At 39.6% G+C, this 22,813-nt stretch overlaps 1 protein-coding gene across 16 annotated transcripts in view; it reads left to right on the forward strand.

Annotated features, from left to right (window-relative positions):
- SYNE1 (spectrin repeat containing nuclear envelope protein 1) overlaps positions 1-22,813 on the forward strand; it is a 546,282-nt gene that overhangs the window by 140,568 nt on the left and 382,901 nt on the right. For all 16 annotated transcript variants that reach the window (XM_030928648.1, XM_030928649.1, XM_030928634.1 and 13 more), the window contains exons 8-9: positions 1,947-2,143; positions 4,922-5,031. In XM_030928648.1, coding sequence (XP_030784508.1) covers positions 1,947-2,143; positions 4,922-5,031 — 307 coding nt within the window. The remainder of the gene's footprint in view (positions 1-1,946; positions 2,144-4,921; positions 5,032-22,813) is intronic.

The following is a 22,813-nucleotide window of genomic DNA, read 5'->3' on the forward strand; positions in this document are numbered from 1 at the left end:
TTTCAACAAATATAGAAGAAATAAAACATGCTGAAACATTTTTAATTATTTCAGTATAGTAAATATTTAGAAAAGCATATTATGTATTTCTCTTTGAAAATGTCTCAAACAATAAACAAGTTCAAGAAAATTAGAAATAGCTAATTACATGGTGAATATTTACTAACTAATTATGTATTTACACCCCACTGAATTTTGTTAAAAACTAATTTGAGGTGGCTTAACAGGGTACAAAAACATTTTTAAATGAGGAAATGTGGGCAAAGAAAAATAAAATTAAGTCAGAGATGGATTACAAATGAATAGATAAAAAGGACATACTGTTCAACCTGCATGGATGTCAGCTGTCTGCTGAAAAAAATTATATCCATACTACCAGAGACATAAGCTTGAAAATAACTAAAAGAAGATTCAAGATTACTTTACAATTACTGGAATCTCATAAAATTGTTTTTAGGATATTTGTAGATGAAGCCAATGATCAGGCTCAATGATGCATAATATATTTTATGCAAACAGTGTACATTGGTAAACTATGTTTTAAAGTGAATGAGAAGTTGTCTGCGATAAAATTTAAGGATAGGCTTGGCGTGGTGGCTCACACCTGTAATTGCAGCACTTTTGAGGCCCAGGCGGGTGTATCACTTGAGGCCAGGAATTTGAGACCAGCCTGGCCGACATGATGAAACCCTGTCTCTACTAAAAATACAAAAATTAGCCAGGTGTTGTGGCACATGCCTGAAATCCCAGCTATTTGGGAGGCTGAGGCACAAGAATCCCTTGAGCCTGGGAGGTGGAGGTTGCAGTGAGCCAAGATTGTGCCACTGCACTCCAGCCTGGGCAACAGAATGAGTGAGACTCTGTCTCGATAATAATAGTAATAATAATGGACATTTATAAACTCATTATATTAATCAGCATACCAGTCAGGTTGTATTTTTCATGAAAATATTGAAATTCTAGTAAAAATTAATTGAGTGATATTTTTGCTTTATTTAGTGACGACTATAAGGTTAATGAGACTAACTTTTTAAAAAGAAACTACCAGATGACTTTATCCATTGAATGTTCCCTAATTAAGTGATCATATTTGCAGGCCCTCCACTTAATCAAGGGGTGCAGCCAATGCTCAAAATCATCTTTACAACTCTGTTTTCGGAACTACCTTTATAATTGATAAATTACATGTAGAAAAAATAATCATTCATTATGAACTTGCCTCACTTCTGCTTTCCAAAGGCAAAATATGACTACCAACTTGAAATCAGTTTCTTAATAACTGGCTTTGAGTTAATCAAATCTACCACCAAAGAAAAAAGATTTACCACCAGGGCTTGCCCTCAAGACAATTACAAAAAAGGGAGTTTACAAACAGTTTTATTGGTGGAGTAATTGGAATTATTGTTTGCATTTAGGTGGAATACAGGGTCCCTTGTGAACACTTGAGAGATATAATTGCAATATTTGCATTTGTCTGTTCTATTGCATTGGAAAGCATTCAGCCACATTATCTTAGTCTGTTATAACCTTGTACAACACAGTGCTGCTTCCCATTAGAAACGTGTTAGATCTTTCTACAAAAAGTATACAGTGGTTAATTACTATCACTTTTGGCATCTTTATAATTTGTTTGCTTAAAATTTTTCAGCATTTTTCTCTAAATTGATTTTTCTTTATAAAATGAATGTAAAAATATGCTTTAAATTAACTATCTTAATTACTGAAAAATCCAACATAGAAATCTCTAAATATAGAACTGGAATTTCAACATCTTATCTTGTTACCCCCTAAAAATTTTGTTTTCCTTAATTTTTCTCAAACACAATGAACTGATACAGTTCTCTGCATATTGTTGGTGAAAAGCACTGGATTTTGCATGAGGTCTTGAAGAAAGTCCTTGTATCTATTCAGAATGTGACATCATTTTATGTTTTTATAACACAAAGGCAGACTGGAATAGAAGTGAAAGATTTTGGGAAGAGTTGGAGAAGCGGGGTTGCCTTTCATTCAGTTATTCATGCCATTCGACCCGAACTGGTGGACTTGGAGAAAGTGAAAGGCAGATCCAACCGAGAAAATCTGGAGGATGCTTTCACTATCGCCGAAACGGAACTGGGGATCCCAAGACTGCTAGATCCTGAAGGTAGGCTGAATAATCATTGACTGCTGTATACATTAACACAGAGGGTTTAAATGTCTTTTTCTTTTTCTTTTCTTTTCTTTTTTTTTTTTGAGACGGAGTCTCGCTCCGTCGCCCAGGCTGGAGTGCAGTGGCGCGATCTTGGCTCACTGCAAGCTCCGCCTCCCGAGTTCACATCATTCTCCTGCCTCAGCCTCCGGAGTAGCTGGGACTACAGGCGCCCGCCACCACGCCCGGCTAATTTTTTGTATTTTTAGTAGATATGGGGTTTCACCGTGTTAGCCAGGATGGTCTCAATCTTCTGACCTCGTGATCTGCCTGCCTCGGCCTCCCAAAGTGCTGGGATTACAGGCTTGAGCCACCGCGCGCAGCTGAGGGTTTAAATGTCTTAGATTTCTTAAACTTAGAAATACACATGACTTCCAAGATTCTTCCAAGCCGGAAAGCTGGAGAAAAGTGGGAAGTAATGGTATTTTCCTGCATCAATTTTCTTCTGGATAAATATCTACCACCATGGTTGGGGTAAAATATGATTTCATTGCTCCAAACAACACTTTGGCATCGGTGTATCAGTCAGGTGAACTGGACTTAATATGCTAAAGGGTGGAATGAAAGTTTTAGAAGTGTGTGTATGAGGGGAGGGTGACAGGATAATATAATTATATAATCGCAGAGGTCTAGAAGATGTAGATTATTCATACTTAGAAATGTTTTTAACCATGCAGTGTTTTGGTGTCAATCAACAAACTACATAAATATTTGACTAATATTTGTCATTTTAAGTGTTTGGTACATTTTTTTGGTAAGGCTGTGAGTGTTAAGACTTCTTGGAAATGGAGTGAACTCTTTCAAGCCTTCAAAAGACAATTTAGATGCCTTTGATAAACTTTTATAAACTAGTAAGTTGTTAGCTATGTTGAAACAAAAGTATCAAAGTGAAGTTCCAAATGTCACAGATAATTTCTGTGGGTTGGCAATTACGGACATTTATATCAGTGAATGCAGAAATGTAAATACACAGTGAAAGTAAATTATTTTTCCCTCTCCTCCCTACCCTTCCTGGCCTCTGGTAACCACCATTCTACTCTCTATCTTCATGGGATCCACTGAAAATTATTTTTAACGATGGAATTTCAGACTGAACTTCCCTAGCTCTGAAACAAAGAGGATAGACTTGTGTTTCTAAGAGTAAGTTACAGAGACCCAGTTAGGTTTCCTCGAAGATGAAGGGCCCCATGGAGATTCCTTGACATTTTAGGATTCTGTTTTGAGTCCCACTCTGCCCCCACCCCCACTTTCACTAGGATATCAAAGGGCTTTCTGCCTTCTTTCTGCACAAAAATAAATCAAGGGAAAAACACGTATTCCAGCCATCAATTTCAGAGGATGTAACAGAGCTGACATTATTCCTGAAGTGGGATGAAAGAAGAATATACATGATTCTTTCATATCTACCAGACTGGAAGATCTTAATATTTTCTTTGATGGTCAGAAACTGAGGTTGCCTAAATACAAGGCTGTCCTAGATGTAAGACTTTCCTCTAATTTCTTAATGAGAACTTCCCCTTCAAAAAGTTATTTAACCAACTTGGATGTATAAGCTTTTAGGCATACAGATTAAGTACTCCAAGTCTATTATAATAATTATTTTATGATTTACATATGTAGTTAACAGCATATACTATGTTAAATCATGTATTAAATATTGCTTTTGTTTCCACTTTCATATTTCCTGAAAAAAAAGTTTTACTCAACGGTTTGACTCATCACCTTTGAGTCATTTAACAAATTTCAGAATTCATTATCTTTGCTTCCTTTTAAATGGTGTGAATTGTAGCACTCTTTAAACCCTACATTGCAAGTCATAGAAATTATACCTCTGACCAAAAAGAACTTTTACAAAAGATTAGATTAGTTTTATACTTTATTGTAGCAATTTGGTTTGCTTTTTGCTCTGTAAATTGCTCTGAAGTCATAATCATTTTTTTTTGCCTTTAAAATTGATACTTAAAAGACTTGTTTATAGCATTTTTTACTTATGCATTCTTACTTCCATGTATAATTACTAACTCTGGATAAATTTATTGGCCTGATTTTTACCATTTGTATTGGATAAATATCTATAAGCTTCAAAATCACGGTGATTGAGGCCTTCTCAGGCAGTTTCCCTCGAAGAGTGCTTGATTGCTCAAAGCACTGTAATTTGGAGAGAATGCTCCACAAAGAAGAGGCTGCCCAGGAAATGGAATATAAGGCATCTCCCTTTCTTCTAAAGTGAAATTTCTGGGGGCAGAGAAGAGGCTTGTCTATATTTAGTCATATATAGTATATAAACTGTCATTCAGTGTCACACTTGTAAGCATTTTTGTACTACCCATTTATGCCAGTTTTAAAATTTACATATTATTTGTGTTCAGTTAACTAGACAGAATGTTTGAGTAACCATACAGTATTCTCATACTCAGTACTCATACTGAGTAACCAGACAGTATCAGATACTGTCTCATGAGATACTGTATGTCTTATTTAAATGACATATATGCTACTTTCTTAAATGCTGTTTGTTAAAATGTGTCATCTTTCTGAGTAATATAATTTCCATCATGTAATATCCAGATTAAATTTGGTTTACCCTCCTCGCCCTCCAAAATTCTAAATAGTGCTTCTGTTTTCCTTCTGCGTTTAGTGTTTTTGGTATGATAGTTAGATATCAAAGCTTGTATTATTAAAATCCAATGAATGCTAATTAATTTATTCACATTTCTTTTTTTGTTTCTTCAGATGTTGATGTGGATAAACCAGATGAGAAGTCTATTATGACCTATGTAGCCCAGTTTCTGAAACATTATCCTGACATCCACAATGCAGGCACTGATGGGCAAGAGGATGATGTAGGTATTTGCTTTCTTCAAGTATTGCTAGTGTATGCAATGACAGTGACTCAGATTTTTGAGTTTGCTGTTCTCAAAAAATTAAATTTGAATGCATTTTAATATGAGAGCAACTTATTTAAAAAAGATACCACCAAATGGGGCAACGATTAGAGGAAAAGGTTTTTCTGGTTTGCATGCTGAATATGTTAGAGAAAGCATTGCTAATAATAAATGTAAGATTATGTGATGCTGATACACTAAAATTGAGAAAAGACAGCAGTGTTGGAAACTCCATTTTAGTGATCTGAGAATTGAAGTAATTGTATTTCTGTCATACATTTGAACATCTAGATCTTGAATCCCCTCGATCTGATCTGATAAAATCTGCTAAAATCTAATTTTGGCTTTTGGATTTATTATATCTATTGACAGCGAACATATGGGAAGTAAGGCACAATTTGTAAAAGTTCTAATTATTCACTGTGATTAGATTTTTCTGCCTTTAAATAATTTAAATAACATTAACATTTTTCATGCTGCTCAAATTACATGTTAATTGTCATAAATTTTTTAAATCAGGAAAAAAAGGAAAAGGAAAAAATTGTATTTGACCTTCTAGAGAGAACCTATACTAGAAAAAATTAATATGTTGATGTTAATTTCCAACATTTGCATATGTATATGGCAGATACATATAATATTTTAATAAAAATAGAATTATAGTATCCATACAATTTTATAATTTTCTTCTTCCACGGACATTATAAAGAATTCTGCAGGTCATCATATGTATGTACAGTAATTTATTACCCAATCTGAATAGTTTTAATTTGTAATTTTTGTTGTCATAAGCAATGCTTTTATGAACAATCTTGTAGTAAAACATTGTTCTAAGATTCTCTCTCTCTCTCTCTTTTTTTTTTTTTTTTTTTTTGAGTTGGGTCTTGCTCTTTCACCCAGGCTGGAGTGCAGTAGCACAATATTGGCTCTCTGCATCCTCTGTCTGCCAGGTTCAAATAATTCTCCTGTCTCAGCCTCCTGGAGTAGCTGGGATTTTGGATATACACCACTACTCCCAGCTAATTTTTTCTGTTTCTAGTAGAGACTGGGTTTCACATGGTGGCCAGGCTAGTCTCAAACTCCTGACCTCAAGTGATCTTCCTGCCTCTGCCTCCCAAAGTGCTGGGATCACAGGCACGAGTCACCACGCCTGGCTAAGATTCTTCTTTACAAGTGGAATTCCTAGACTAAAGGGCATACAAAATTTTAATGCTTTTAAAAATGTTTTTCAAATTGCCTTGTAGAAAGTTTGTCCTATTTTGCACTCCAGCCAAGACACCAGACTTGCCTGTTTTCCTGTTTATTAGCAATGGATATGACCATTCTTTTAATATTTTTGAAGTAGTGTTGTATTCTGTTTTTAATTATATACAGAGGTGGATTCACTGCTGAATTTTAATTTAATTAGAAGGTGCTCCTCTTCTTCCTTTCTCCTTTCCTCCTAAAAAAAAAAAAAAATTATAAGGTAAATGACATCAGGAAAAAAATAAATGGAATTTTCAAGATGAGTGAAAACCTGTCTGTCTTCATTGTTCAGGTCTCAACTGGAGTTTTCAGAGCAGTTTGAAATGAAAATGAAGAGTAATAAGAAAACCAAAAAATGTAAAATATGTTTTCTAAATAGACTTATAAACATATATAAAGAAGAAAAAGGCCAAGGAGCATAACCAAAAGCTTACAAGTAGACATTATGCCACTAGTTAGAAATCAGTGACTTCATAAAAGAATACACAAAACAGAGGTAACTCCTGTTTCCTAGGTCTCTTAGATGAAATTAATCTGGCATTTGATAGAACTATGTTAGCTTCTTAAAAACAGCAAGTTCAGGAAACCTCTTTTGTTTCTTGTCAGGATTGGGGCACAAACACTGGCCACCAGGGTGACTTGTCTATAGTTATTACTAGTAACGTAATTGTTTCTGAAAAGCACCACAAACGGCTAAAGCAAAGACTCCATGTGCAAATGCTGACATGGATTGATATAAATATTTTGGAGTCATCTGGGGCTTGCTGGGTTTTGACAATACTGTTGTGTGAATAAGAAACTCTGTAAGAAAACACATTAGACTTACCTCATATAGCACAGAGAAAATCCATCCAAACTTCCATCTGGTTTTTATATGTGAAGTCCTTATATTACCCAGATGGATTTATATCTAATTTAGTGTCTGTGGTTTTACTGTTTTAGAGTCTCTGACATTAATCATCTCTCCAGATTAGTAAACTTTGTGGCTGGAAACATCTAAAAAAACAAAAGGAGATGCTTTACTTAATGCTCATGAGCAGGAGTTTAATGCAAAAATTCTCAGAGATTTGAAACACACAATCTATCGATATAAGCGTTTTAATATACTTTACTAAAGAGGTTTTATTATTTTCAGAGGTTACTTTAATCATCTAAAAAATAAATTCTGGTCATTAAAAAAATTCCCTCTATCCCTTTCCTAAAAAGAGGATGCATATGATTTATTCAGGCTTATCTCAAAAATTATTTTTGAGGAAAATGTATTGGAAGCTTTGCCCTTTTTTAGTGGCATTTGTCATGTAGTGCATAAGCATCTAAAATTGAATATTTCAAATAATGTATTTTTTGTTATGATGTAGGGTTTATATTTGTTTAACACAGTTAATGGTCACCTAATTCTGTCTAGTGAACCTTTAATATTTTGTAAACTATGCATATTAGTTTTGAGCCCCCACCTCAAAGTACTCAGTATTTGTCATTCAGCTCTTACTCTCTTAATTCATTAAATAAAAAAAAAAATTCTTGGCATGAACGTATCTACCAGGCTTTCATTTTTGTGTGTATTTGATTTAAATATCCCCTTTGTGATTTTATTTGAATTAAATATTTTATGGCTACCATTTTAAATATGATTTTCTTACTGAAAATTGACATCACCATGTTTTTTTTTATCTCATCCAATAAAACTGATAAACTTCCCCCTTAAGATATTTCTTGAATAATTAGCACTCAGTCATAAATAAACAATATAGGCCTATTGACTTATCTCATTCACCTTCTAAACTTTCATTAATTTTTTCACCCATCCATTCTTCCATTGCCACAAACACTCCTGACTGCCCTAAGAAGCACAACACAGGCTTAATTCTTATGAGGACAAAGAAAAATGTGTGCTGTGTATATTTACAGGGAAAGTAATATGAGTTGATATACCTCTTTACATAGTTCACCTTCTAAAATATTTACTGTTGTTTTGAGACATGTTTACAAAATATATAGCTACATATGATTATTTCAAGCTAAAATAAAAATGTCATTTTCTAGAAAACGATGTTGCCTTATTGGAGTGGAATATTTTTGTATTTTCAAAAGCTATGAAAATGTCTTAAGGTAATTGTACCCTTGAAATGATCACCTATTTCTCTAAAGGCAGATGCCTCTCCATTTATTTTTCTTCTTGTTTTCTAAATAATTTTTGACCCTGATTTATATTATATTTCTATATATTATCTTTTCGTATTGTTAGGAAATACTTCCAGGTTTCCCATCTTTTGCAAATTCTATACAAAATTTTAAGGTAAGATTTAAGTAATCTTGCACTGATGACCTCTTTCAAACATCCTGCATTCTGTATCGTTTTAGTCATTCTCTTGCATGTTTTTGTCTTTATGTATACATTTCTTTTAATATTTTAATTGCATCATTTACGTTTCCTTTCTAACAGAACAAATAACATACATATGTGTTATCAAATGTTAGTGATAGTCTAAGCTACTCCCATGCACTTGCCCATTAATCTTTCATTATGAATGGTATCTATCAATTAATTTTTTCTTTATAATAATAACACTAATACAAAGAAGGACTTACAGTAACTATGTTTGGTGTCTTTAATGTGACACAGAAAATAAAAACAAAATAAAGGTTTAGTTTTGTATCTTAAAATGTTAGCAGAGAATCAACGAACAAGGTAAGTATTTGGTTACCTTGTCAGTCTGAGTTTCCTCACTCTCTTCTGCTCAGTATTGGGTCTCGTGGTTTAGTAAAGTTCATGACATGTAGTAGGTGCTCAAAAGATATTAGCAGAATGAATGGTTATGAATTGCTGTCCATTTCGAAGTTGTTGAATGCATGTCCCATATTTTAGCTTTTCCATTTTTCTTTATGTTCCGTCTAGGCTGCAGGTTATGTATTGTATTGATATATTGTATTTATATCAACATAAATCAGAAGTAACTAATTTCATATCAAATACTAAATGTTTTAAATGTCATGCTCCATAAAGTATGAGTTTATGTATATGTGAACGTGGTACACAAATGTAAATGTGGTTTATGTGTGTGTGTGTGTGTGTGTGTGTGTGTGTATGAGTGAATGAGAGAGAAAGAAAAACAATAAAGTGAAAGCAAAAAGTAGACAGAATGCGGACAGTATAGCTGCTTGGAATTTAGACATAATCAATAGGTTGCCATGTCTTCTGAATGTGTGTGAAAGTTATCAGATGAAGAAAAACCTTAGACTAATGGGCTATAAATATTGTTTTGTACTTCATTTTTCTCTTAGAAAGAAGAATCTTGAGTATATAAATAGCGACATCCTTCTCACCTTACTGCAATCTGCTAGACACTTTCTAACCATTAGAAAGTCATTTACTAAATAGACTCTAATAAAGTTATTTTAAGAACATAACCCTTTTCTTTCAGGTGACTTTGTGTAACAAATAGCTCCTCTTCAGGGCAGTCAAGTGCTTTTTAAATGCAGAAGTTGTTGAGCAGCCTGTCCTCAGAGGCTCACAATGAAGTCCTGTGCTCACTGTTAGATGGGTCACTTCTGGTGGCCACACTGACCTCTGGCACCTTGGAGACACACCAAGAACAAGTTTTCTCTCTGAGCTCATAAGAATGTGGTATCAATGCTTTTCTGGGCATGAGAATCAACTGATAATAAAACATGTACCTTCATTATATTCACCTGTTCATTCAGAAAAGACATCCTGGGAAGAACTGAAGCTTTATAGTCTTGGGCTCCAGTCCATTTCTTTCTTTTTTTTTTTTTTTTTATTATACTTTAAGTTCTAGGGTACATGTGCATAACGTGCAGGTTTGTTACATATGTATGCTTATGCCATGTTGGTGTGCTGCACCCATCAACTCGTCAGCACCCATCAATTCATCATTTATATCATGTATAACTCCCCAGTGCAATCCCTCCCTCCTCCCCCCTCCCCATGATAGGCCCCAGTGTGTGATGTTCCCCTTCCCGAGTCCAAGTGATCTCATTGTTCAGTTCCCACCTATGAGTGAGAACGTGCGGTGTTTGGTTTTCTCTTCTTGTGATAGTTTGCTAAGAATGATGGTTTCCAGCTGCATCCATGTCCCTACAAAGGATGCAAACTCATCCTTTTTTATGGCTGCATAGTATTCCATGGTGTATATGTGCCACATTTTCTTAATCCAGTCTGTCACTGATGGACATTTGGGTTGATTCCAAGTCTTTGCTATTGTGAATAGTGCCGCAATAAACATACGTGTGCATGTGTCTTTGTAGTAGAATAATTTATAATCCTTTGGGTATATACCCAGTAGTGGGATGGCTGGGTCATATGGTACATCTAGTTCTAGATCCTTGAGGAATTGCCATACTGTTTTCCATAATGGTTGAACTAGTTTACAATCCCACCAACAGTGTAAAAGTGTTCGTATTTCCCCACATCCTCTCCAACACCTGTTGTTTCTTGACTTCTTAATGATTGCCATTCTAACTGGTGTGAGATGGTATCTCATTGTGGTTTTGATTTGCATTTCTCTAATGGCGAGTGATGATGAGCATTTTTTCACGTGTCTGTTGGCTGTATGAATGTCTTCTTTTGAGAAATGTCTGTTCATATCCTTTCCCCACTTTTTGATGGGGTTGTTTGTTTTTTTCTTGTATATTTGTTTGAGTTCTTTGTAGATTCTGGATATTAGCCCTTTGTCAGATGAGTAGGTTGCAAAAATTTTCTCCCATTCTGTAGGTTGCCTGTTCACTCTGATGGTAGTTTCTTTTGCTGTGCAAAAGCTCTTTAGTTTAATTAGATCCCATTTGTCAATTTTGGCTTTTGCTGCCATTGCTTTTGGTGTTTTAGACATGAAGTCCTTCCCCATGCCTATGTCCTGAATGGTACTACCTAGATTTTCTTCTAGGGTTTTTATGGTATTAGGTCTAACATTTAAGTCTCTAATCCATCTTGAATTAATCTTCGTATAAGGGGTAAGGAAAGGATCCAGTTTCAGCTTTCTACTTATGGCTAGCCAATTTTCCCAGCACCATTTATTAAATAGGGAATCCTTTCCCCATTTCTTGTTTCTCTCAGGTTTGTCAAAGATCAGATGGCTGTAGATGTGTGGTATTATTTCTGAGGACTCTGTTCTGTTCCATTGGTCTATAGCTCTGTTTTGGTACCAGTACCATGCTGTTTTGGTTACTGTAGCCTTGTAGTATAGTTTGAAGTCAGGTAGCGTGACGCCTCCAGCTTTGTCCTTTTGACGTAGGATTGTCTTGGCAATGCGGGCTCTTTTTTGGTTCCATATGAACTTTAAAGCAGTTTTTTCCAATTCTGTGAAGAAACTCATTGGTAGCTTGATGGGGATGGCATTGAATCTATAAATAACCTTGGGCAGTATGGCCATTTTCACGATATTGATTCTTCCTATCCATGAGCATGGTATGTTCTTCCATTTGTTTGTGTCCTCTTTGATTTCACTGAGCAGTGGTTTGTAGTTCTCCTTGAAGAGGTCCTTTACATCCCTTGTAAGCTGGATTCCTAGGTATTTTATTCTCTTTGAAGCAATTGTGAATGGAAGTTCATTCCTGATTTGGCTCTCTGCTTGTCTGTTACTGGTGTATAAGAATGCTTGTGATTTTTGCACATTAATTTTGTATCCTGAGACTTTGCTGAAGTTGCTTATCAGCTTAAGGAGATTTTGGGCTGAGACAATGGGGTTTTCTAAATATACAATCATGTCATCTGCAAACAGGGACAATTTGACTTCTTCTTTTCCTAACTGGATACCCTTGATTTCTTTCTCTTGCCTGATTGCCCTAGCCAGAACTTCCAAGACTATGTTGAATAGGAGTGGTGAGAGAGGGCATCCCTGTCTTGTGCCAGTTTTCAAAGGGAATTTTTCCAGTTTTTGCCCATTCAGAATGATATTAGCTGTGGGTTTGTCATAAATAGCTCTTATTATTTTGAGGTACGTTCCATCAATACCGAATTTATTGAGCGTTTTTAGTAAGAAGGGCTGTTGAATTTTGCCAAAAGCCTTTTCTGCATCTATTGAGATAATCATGTGGTTCTTGTCTTTGGTTCTGTTTATATGCTGGATTACGTTTATTGATTTGCGAATGTTGAACCAGCCTTGCATCCCAGGGATGAAGCCCACTTGATCATGGTGGATAAGCTTTTTGATGTGCTGCTGAATCCGGTTTGCCAGTATTTTATTGAGGATTTTTGCATCGATGTTCATCAGGGATATTGGTCTAAAATTCTCTTTTTTTGTTGTGTCTCTGCCAGGCTTTGGTATCAGGATGATGTTGGCCTCATAAAATGAGTTAGGGAGGATTCCCTCTTTTTCTATTGATTGGAATAGTTTCAGAAGGAATGGTACCAGCTCCTCCTTGTACCTCTGGTAGAATTCAGCTGTGAATCCATCTGGTCCTGGACTTTTTTTGGTGGGTAGGCTATTAATTGTTGCCTCAATTTCATAGCCTGCTATTGGTCTATTCAGGGATTCAACTTCTTCCTGGTTTAGTCTTGGGAGAGTGTAAGTGTCCAGGAAATTATCCATTTCTTCTAGATTTTCTACTTGATTTGCGTAGAGGCGTTTATAGTATTCTCTGATGGTAGTTTGTATTTCTGTGGGGTCCGTGGTGATATCCCCTTTATCATTTTTTATTGCGTCTATTTGATTCCTCTCTCTTTTCTTCTTTATTAGTCTTGCTAGTGGTCTGTCAATTTTGTTGATCTTTTCAAAAAACCAACTCCTGGATTCATTGATTTTTTGGAGGGTTTTTTGTGTCTCTATGTCCTTCAGTTCTGCTCTGATCTTAGTTATTTCTTGCCTTCTGCTAGCTTTTGAATGTGTTTGCTCTTGCCTCTCTAGTTTTAATTGTGATGTTAGAGTGTCAATTTTAGATCTTTCCTGCTTTCTCTTGTGGGCATTTAGTGCTATAAATTTCCCTCTACACACTGCTTTAAATGTGTCCCAGAGATTCTGGTATGTTGTATCTTTGTTCTCATTGGTTTCAAAGAACATCTTTATTTCTGCTTTCATTTCGTTATGTACCCAGTAGTCATTCAGGAGCAGGTTGTTCAGTTTCCATGTAGTTGAGCGGTTTTGATTGAGTTTCTTAGTCCTGAGTTCTAGTTTGATTGCACTGTGGTCTGAGAGACAGTTTGTTATAATTTCTGTTCTTGTGTATTTGCTGAGGAGTGCTTTACTTCCAATTATGTGGTCAATTTTGGAATAAGTGCGATGTGGTGCTGAGAAGAATGTATATTCTGTTGATTTGGGGTGGAGAGTTCTATAGATGTCTATTAGGTCCGCTTGGTTCAGAGATGAGTTCAATTCCTGGATATCCTTGTTAACGTTCTGTCTTGTTGATCTGTCTAATGTTGACAGTGGAGTGTTGAAGTCTCCCATTATTATTGTATGGGAGTCTAAGTCTCTTTGTAAGTCTCTAAGCACTTGCTTTATGAATCTGGGTGCTCCTGTATTGGGTGCATATATATTTAGGATAGTTAGCTCTTCCTGTTGAATTGATCCCTTTACCATTATGTAATGGCCTTCTTTGTCTCTTTTGATCTTTGATGGTTTAAAGTCTGTTTTATCAGAGACTAGGATTGCAACCCCTGCTTTTTTTTGTTCTCCATTTGCTTGGTAGATCTTCCTCCATCCCTTTATTTTGAGCCTATGTATGTCTCTGCATGTGAGATGGGTCTCCTGAATACAGCAGACTGATGGGTCTTGACTCTTTATCCAGTTTGCCAGTCTGTGTCTTTTAATTGGAGCATTTAGTCCATTAACATTTAAGGTTAATAATGTTATGTGTGAACTTGATCCTGTCATTATGATATTAACTGGTTATTTTGCTCGTTAGTTGATGCAGTTTCTTCCTAACCTCGATGGTCTTTACATTTTGGCATGTTTTTGCAATGGCTGGTACCGGTTGTTCCTTTCCATGTTTAGGGCTTCCTTCAGGGTCTCTTGTAAGGCAGGCCTGGTGGTGACAAAATCTCTAAGCATTTGCTTATCTGTAAAGGATTTTATTTCTCCTTCACTGATGAAACTTAGTTTGGCTGGATATGAAATTCTGGGTTGAAAATTCTTTTCTTTAAGAACGTTGAATATTAGCCCCCACTCTCTTCTGGCTTGTAGAGTTTCTGCCGAGAGATCTGCTGTTAGTCTGATGGGCTTCCCTTTGTGGGTAACCCGACCTTTCTCTCTGGCTGCCCTTAAGATTTTTTCCTTCATTTCAACTTTGGTGAATCTGGCAATTATGTGTCTTAGAGTTGCTCTTCTGGAGGAGTATCTTTGTGGTGTTCTCTGTATTTCCTGAATTTGAATGTTGGCCTGCCCTACTAGGTTGGGGAAGTTCTCCTAGATGATATCCTGAAGAGTGTTTTCCAACTTGGTTCCATTTTCCCCCTCACTTTCAGGCACCCCAATCAGACGTAGATTTGGTCTTTTTACATAATCCCATACTTCTTGCAGGCTTTGTTCATTTCTTTTTCTTCTGTTTTCTTTTGGTTTCTCTTCTCGCTTCATTTCATTCATTTGATCCTCAAGAGCTGATACTCTTTCTTCCAGTTGATCGAGTCGGTTACTGAAGCTTGTGCATTTGTCACGTATTTCTTGTGTCATGGTTTTCATCTCTGTCATTTCGTTTATGATCTTCTCTGCATTAATTAGTCTAGCTGTCAATTCTTCCACTCTTTTTTCAAGATTTTTAGTTTCTTTGCACTGGGTACGTAATTCCTCCTTTAGCTCTGAGAAGTTTGATGGACTGAAGCCTTCTTCTCTCATCTCGTCAAAGTCATTCTCTGACCAGCTTTGATCCGTTGCTGGCGATGAGCTGCGCTCCTTTGCAGGGGGAGACGCGCTCTTATTTTTTGAATTTCCAGCTTTTCTGCCCTGCTTCTTCCCCATCTTTGTGGTTTTATCTGTCTCTGGTCTTTGATGATGGTGACGTACTGATGGGGTTTTGGTATAGGTGTCCTTCCTGTTTGATAGTTTTCCTTCTGACAGTCAGAAGGACTGTCTGTTGGTCTGTTGGAGATTGCTTGAGGTCCACTCCAGACCCTGTTTGCCTGGGTATCAGCAGCAGAGGTTGCCGAAGATAGAATATTGCTGAACAGCGAGTGTACCTGTCTGATTCTTCCGTTGGAAGTTTCCTCTCAGGGGTGTACTCCACCCTGTGAGGTGTGGGGTGTCAGACTGCCCCTAGTGGGGGATGTCTCCCAGCTAGGCTACTCAGGGGTCAGGGACCCACCTGAGCAGGCAGTCTGTCGTTCTCAGATCTCAACCTCTGCGTTGGGAGATCCACGGCTCTCCCCAAAGCTGTCAGACAGAGTCGTTCGCGTCTGCACCGGCCCCCGCTGCTTCCGCTGTTGGTCTTCAGCTGTGCGCTGTCCCCAGAGGTGGAGACTACAGAGACAGGCATACTTCCTTGAGCTGCTGTGAGCTCCACCCAGTTCGAGCTTCCCAGCGTCTTTGTTTACCTACTTAAGCCTCAGCAATGGCGGGCGCCCCTCCCCCAGCCTCGCTGCTGCCTTGCGGATAGATCGCTGCAGACTGCTGTGTTAGCAGTGAGGGAGGCTCCGTGGGCGTGGGACCCTCCCGGCCAGGTGTGGGATATATTCTCCTCGTGTGCCTGTTTGCTTAAAGTGCAGTATTGGGGTGGGAGTTACCCGATTTTCCAGGTGTTGTGTGTCTCAGTTCCCCTGGCTAGGAAAACGGATTCCCTTCCCCCTTGCGCTTCCAGGGGAGGCGATGCCTCGCCCTGCTTCAGCTCTTGCTGGTCAGGCTGCAGTAGCTGACCAGCACCGATTGTCCGGCACTCCCTAGTGAGATGACCCCAGTACCTCAGTTGAAAATGCAGAAATCACCGGTCTTCTGTGTCGCTCGCAGCTGGGAGTTGGAGACTGGAGCTGTTCCTATCCGGCCATCTTCTCTTTCTGCTTTTAACTATGTTTCTAACTCATCTCTTATTCTGCAATCATATATTGAATGATTCTGAGTGCCAGACACTGTGTTAGATGAGGGAGATTAAAAAGATACCTAAGGAGTGTCAAACGCATCCATGTGAAGAGTCCACCAAACAGGCTTTGTGTGAGCAATAAAGCTTTTTAATCACCTGGGTGCAGGCAGACTGCATACAAAAAAGGAGTCAGCAAAGGGAGACGGGGTAGAGCACTTTTATAGGATTTGGGTGGGTAGTGGAAAATTGCGGTCAAAGGGGGTTTTTCTCTTATGGACAGGAGTGGGGGTTACAAGGTGCTCAGTGGGGAGCTTCCGAGATTCATTGTCCAGGATAAAGAATTTCACAAGGTCAATTGATCAGTTTGGGTGGGGCAGGAACAAACCACAGTGGTGGCATGTCATCAGTTAAGGCAGGAACCAGCCATTTTTACTTCTTTTGTGGTTCTTCAGTTGTCTCAGGTCATCTGGATGTCTATGTGCAGGCTTGGACTCAGAGGCCTGACATTCCTGTCTTCTTATATTAATAAGAAAAGCAAAACAAAATAGTGGTGAAGTATTGGGGTGGTGAAAATTTTTGGTGGTTGTTTCTCAGGGCTGCTTTGAGTGGGATTAGGGATGGCATGGGAACTTAGAGTGGTAGAGATTAAATTAAAGAAACATTTTGGGGGAAGGGGTGATATTGTGGAGTTGTTAGAAGGAAGATTTGTCATATAGAATGATTGGTGATGGCCTGGATGTGGTTTTGTATGAGTTGAGAAACTAAACAGAAGACACAAGGTCTGAATAAGAGAAGGAGAAAAAGAGGTATTAAAGGACTAAGAATTGGGAGGACCCAGGACATCCAGTTAGAGAGGGTCCAAGGGGGTTCAGCATAATTATTTGCTTGGTTGGTGAGTTTTTGGACTCTATCCTTGAGTTTTTTTATGTTGTCATATACCAGGCCAGATTGATTTAGGTAAAAACAACACTCTTCATCTAAAAATATACAGAATTCTCCTTTTTCAGCAGTAAGTCTAGGCCTATTCCTGTCTTCTTATATTAATAAGAAAAATAAAACAAAATAGTGGTGAAATGTTGGCGTCATGAGGGGAAGAGGAAGCTGTTCAGTCCTATTTACAAATTGAATTTTGGCAGTAAGGAAAACTAGTGTGCAAGTGCCTGTCCAATTAGCAGGTAGACACATGTAGGTAGAGGAGCCACAGAGGAAGAAGAGAACTTGTACAAGGCAAAACTGGAAATGCAAAGTGAAAAGATGAGAAGGAGTACTAAAAGAGATGTCTTGTACCCAGACTTATAGATAAAGTTTCTGTGCCGCAAAAGAAATAGCACTCAAATATAAAATTTTCTTTTTAATTCTCAGCAAGGCAAGGTACTTATATAGAAGGGTGTGCCCTTACAGATGGAGCGATGGTGAGTGCACACTTGGACAAAGGAGGGGAAGGGGTTCTTATCCCTGATGCACTGTGGCCCCTGCTGCTGTGTCATTCCCCTATTGGCTAGGGTTAGACCGTACAGGCTAAACTAATTTCGACTGGCTAATTTAAAGAGAGTGACAGGGTGAGTAGTTTGGCGGGAAAAATGGTTACAGAGCAGGTAATCAGAACGAGTCAGGATGGAGCAAATAATCAGAATGAGTCAGGGTGGAGCAGGTAATCAGAATGAGTGAGAGTGGAGCAGGTCATTGAAATGAGTCAACGTGGAGCAGGTAATCGAAAAAGGTTGCTTTATGAGGAAGTTAAGTTTAAAAGTAGAAGGCAAAGAATTGAACCTACTGACATATTGATTCTTTGAAAAGAAATTTAGAACTAATGTCTAACACTAGGGATCCAGCTAGGGCAGCAGCCATTAGAGTTTGTAATGGGCATTGATGGAACAACTGGATAGAGGGGAAGGCTAAATCGAGAAATTATGTCGACAGAAAGGAGGAGATGACCACGGTGGCCTTCTCAGACCCTGAGGGAAAGGCCTCTACCCATCCAGTGAAAGTGTCTACCCAGACCAAGAGGTATTTTAGTTTCCTGACTTGGGGCATGTGGGTAAAGTCAATTTGCCAGTCCTGGGCAGGGGCAAACCCCTGAGTTTGATGTGTAGGGAAGGGAGGGGGCCTGAGAAATTACTGAGGAGTGGTAGAATAGCAAATGGAACACTGAGAAGTAATTTCCTTGAGGATAGATTTCCACGATGGAAAGGAAATGAGAGGTTCTAAGAGGCGGGCTAGTGGCTTGTAACCTACATGGAAGAGGTTATGAAAGGACGATAGAATGGAATGAGCCTGTAAGGCTGGAAGGAGGAATTTTCCTTGGTCCAGGAACCATTTGCCTTGAGTGGGGAGGGATCGATAGGTGGAAACTTCAGTGGGAGAGTAAGTAGGAGTGACTGATGAGAAGGAGAAAACTGGCCGTGAGGGACATAAGTAGGAATACCGGCTGCTTCTTTAGCTGTCTTATCAGCATAATTGTTGCCTTGAACAATGGGGTCTGAGGCCTTTTGATGGCCTTTGCAGTGAAGGATTCCAGCTTCTTTTGGAAGTAAAGCAGCCTTGAGAAGAGTTTTTATTAAAGAGGCATTAATGATAGAGGACCCTTGTGTAGTGAGGAAACCTCTTTCTGCCCATATAACAGCATGGTGGTGCAGGATATGGAAGGCATATTTAGAGTCAGTATAAATATTGATGTGTAGTCCCTTTGCAAGAGTGAGGGCCTGAGTTAAGGCAATGAGTTCAGCTTGCTGAGAGGTAGTGGAGGGGGGCAGAGCAGTAGCCTCAATGATAGGTGTGGAAGATACTATAGAATAGCCTGCCTTTGCTGGTGAGTGGTGATTAGGCCTGGTGGAACTGCCATCAATAAATCAAGTGTGATCAGGATGAGGAACAGGAAAGAAGGAAATATGGGGAAATGGAGTGAATACCAGGTGGATCAGAGAGATACAGTCATGGGGGTCAGGTGTGGTATCAGGAATAATGTGGGAGGCCAGATTGAAGTCCAGGCCAGGAACAATGGTAACTGTGGGAGACTCAACAAATAGTGAGTACAGTTGAAGGAACTGGGGCGCAGAAAGTATACGCATCAGGTGTGAGGAGGAAAATAGATTTTGAAAGTTATGGGAACTGTAGATTGTAAGTGGAGCATAGCTTGTGATTTTGAGGGCCTCTAAAAGTATTTAAGTGGCAGCTGCCACTGCATACAGATATGAGGGCCAGCTCAGAACTGTGAGGTCAAGCTGTTTGGACAGAAAGGTTACAGGGCATGGTCCCTGCTCTTGTGTAAGAATTCCAGCCACATAGCCCTGTACTTTGGCTGAGTATAATGAAAAGGGTTGGGATGAGTTAGGGTGAACTAGCGTGGGAGCAGCTTGTAGGGCTGTTTTTAAGGAAGAGAAAGAGGAGTGGGGAAAGGATTTAGGATCTACGGGGTCAGCTGGGTTTCCTTTTTTGAGTTTATATAATGGTTTAGTCAGGATGGCAAAACCAGATATCCAAAGATGAAAGTACGTAACTATGCCTAGGAAGGAAAGGAGTTGTTGCTTTGTAGAAGGGGCTGGGGTTTGGGAGATTAGCCAGACACAATCAGCAGGGAGAGCATGTATGTTTCTATGAAGAATTATGCTGAGATAGGTAATGGATGAGGAAGAAATTTGGGCTTTGGCGGAGGAGTTGCAATATCCTTTTGAGAATAGATGTTGGAGGAACAGGAGGGCATCCTGTTGGGAAGATTTGTAGGAGGGGCTATAAAGTAGAAGGTCGTCAAAATATTGAATAAAGTGAGAAGCAGATGGACAGAAAGTAAAGTATGAGAAAGGGCTTGACTGAAGTAATGGAAGCTGTCCCTGAAGCCTTCAGCAGTACAGCCCAGGTAAGTTGCTGAGACTGATGGGTGTCACGTTCAGTCCAAATGAAAGCAAAGAGAGACTGGGATGAAGGGTGTAAAGGAATAATAAAGAAAGCATCTTTGAAATCCAGAACAGAATAATGGGTTGTGGAGGGAGGTATTGAGGATAGGAGAGTATATGGGATTGGCACCATGTGGTGGATAGGCAAAACAATTTTGTTGATAAGGTGAAGATCCTGGACAGGCTTTAGTCCTCTCAAAGGTGTTGAGCAGGGTAAGGGTGATTAGGTTCTAATGGGGTAGTGATGGGCATGTGATAGGTTGCCACGGAGGGAGTAGAGGTGTCCCATACTTGTGTGTTAAGGTAGGGGGATACAAGAGGAAGACACGAAAGAGGTTTTGAACAGGGGAAAGGGTGGCAATGAGATGTGGCTGTAGCCCAGGAATAGTCAGAGAAGCAGATAATTTAGTTAAAATGTCTCAACCTAATAAGGGAACTGGGCAGGTGGGGATAACTAAAAAAGAGTGCATTAAACAATGTTTTCCAAGTTGACACCAGACTGGGGGAGTTTTAAGAGGTCTAGCAACCTGGCCATCAATACCCACAACAGTTATGGTGGCAAGGTAAACTGGCCCTTGAAAAGAAGGCAATGTGGAGTGGGTAGCCTTCGTATTGATTAAGAAGGGTACGGACTTACCCTCCACTGTAAGAGTTACCTAAAGCATCTGTGATGGTCCAGGAGGCTTCCGAGGTGATTGGGCTGTGTCAGTCTTCAGCCGCTAAGCTGAGAAGATCTGGGAAGGAGTCAGTCAGAGAGTCTTGGGCCAGAGTTCCAGGGGCTCTGGGAGTGGCTGCCAGGCAAGTTGGACAGTCCAATTTCCAGTGGGTTCCTGCACAGATGGACACAGCTTAGGAGGAATCCTGGGCTGTGGGCATTCCTTGGTCCAGTGGCCAGATTTCCGGCACTTGAAGCAAGGATCCTGGGGGAGAAGGTCCTGGAGGAACACCTGGCCACTGTGGTTTAGGTGTTTTGAAGTTCTTGCGTACTGGAAATGTGACTGGGGTTTCTCTTACACTGAAGGCAAGTAATTGCAACTCAGAAACACACTGCTGCTTGGCTCTCTGTATTATTGTACACCTTGATGGTGAGGTTAATTAAGTCCTGTTGTGGGGTTTGAGGGCTGGAATCTAATTTTTGAAGCTTTTTCTAATGTTGGGAGTGGGTTGGGTAATAAAATGCATATTGAGAATAGGACGGCCTTCTGGACCCTCTGGGTCTAGGGCAGTAAAGTGTCTAAGGGTTGCTGCAAAGCAGGCCATGAACTGGGCTGGGGTTTTATATTTGGTGAAAAAGAGCCTAAACACTAACTGATTTGGGAGAGGTCAGATAAAAAAAAAAAGGGAGGGTTAACCTTGACTATGCCTTGAGCCCCAGCCACCTCTGTAAGAGGAAATTGTTGGGCAGGTGGGGGAGGGCTAGTTGTGGAACAAAACTGTAAGCCAGAGTGGGTATGAGGAGGGGAGGTGATCGAAGGATTATAGGGTGGGGGAGCGGAGGCTGAGGAAGAATTGGGACCTGGCTCAGCCTGGTGAGGAGCAGCCTGGGGAGGAGGGGAGAGGTCAGATGGGTCCATAGAAAAGGAGGATTCAAAGGACTCAGAGCTTGGGGTGGAGGCTGAAGGAACAGACAGGAGAGAAAGAAGAAAGATTTGAGATGAGTTGCACTGGGAGCATAAACTAGGGAGGGACTGATGTGTAAAAGAATGCCTGAACGTCAGGCACCTCAGATCATTTGCCCATTTTTCGACAAAAATCATCCAGGTCTTGTAAGATGGAGAACTCAAAAGTGCTGTTTTCTGGCCATTTAGAACCATTGTCAAGTTTGTACTGGGGCCAAGCGTTGTTGCAGAAGAAAATAAGGCATTTAGGTTTTAGGTCAGGTGTGAGATGAAGAGGTTTTAAGTTCTTGAGAACACAGGCTAAGGGAGAAGAAGGGGGAATGGAGGGTGGAAGCTTGCCCATAGTGAAGGAGGTAAGTGTAAAGTGAAAGGTAGAGACACAGAGAAGTGGGTGGTGAGCAGCCCTGGGCTGTAATGTGGGTGAGCAGCCAAAGCAGGCATCCCTGCAATTGACTTGCCACCGAGGGAATGTGGGTGAATGACCAAGGCAGGCATCCCTGTGGTGATCAGACACCAGTGGAATGTGGGTGAATAAACAGGCAGGTGTCCCCGCAGTGATTAAACACCAAGGGAAGCCTGTCTTCCCGAGTCTGTAACCCACACCGGAGTTTTGTCTCCACAGATAAAATGTGTCTCCTTTGTCTCTACTAGAGAGGAAAAACAACTGGAATTGGAAGGACAGGGAGATTGAAAGGTAGCGAGAGAGGCTGGAGAAGGTAGTGAAAAGACCACTTACCCGATTTGAAATTGGTGAGATGTTCCTTGGGCTGGCCTGAGGACCCGAGGTCATAGGTGGATCTCCTTACAGAGTGAGGGTGAGGACAGGGGACCCGTCTCCCGAAGGAGTCCCGCTATCCTGTGTCTTCAGCACCAAATGTCATGTGCATCCGTGTGAAGAGACCACCAAACAGACTTTGTGTGAGCAATAAAGCTTTTTAATCCCCTGGGTGCAGGCAGACTGAGTACAAAAAAGGAGTCAGCAAAGGGAGATGGGGTGGAGCAGTTTTATAGGATTTGGGTGGGTAGTGG

The sequence above is a fragment of the Rhinopithecus roxellana genome, chromosome 4 (assembly GCF_007565055.1).
Source record: "Rhinopithecus roxellana isolate Shanxi Qingling chromosome 4, ASM756505v1, whole genome shotgun sequence".
NCBI lineage: Eukaryota > Metazoa > Chordata > Mammalia > Primates > Cercopithecidae > Rhinopithecus > Rhinopithecus roxellana.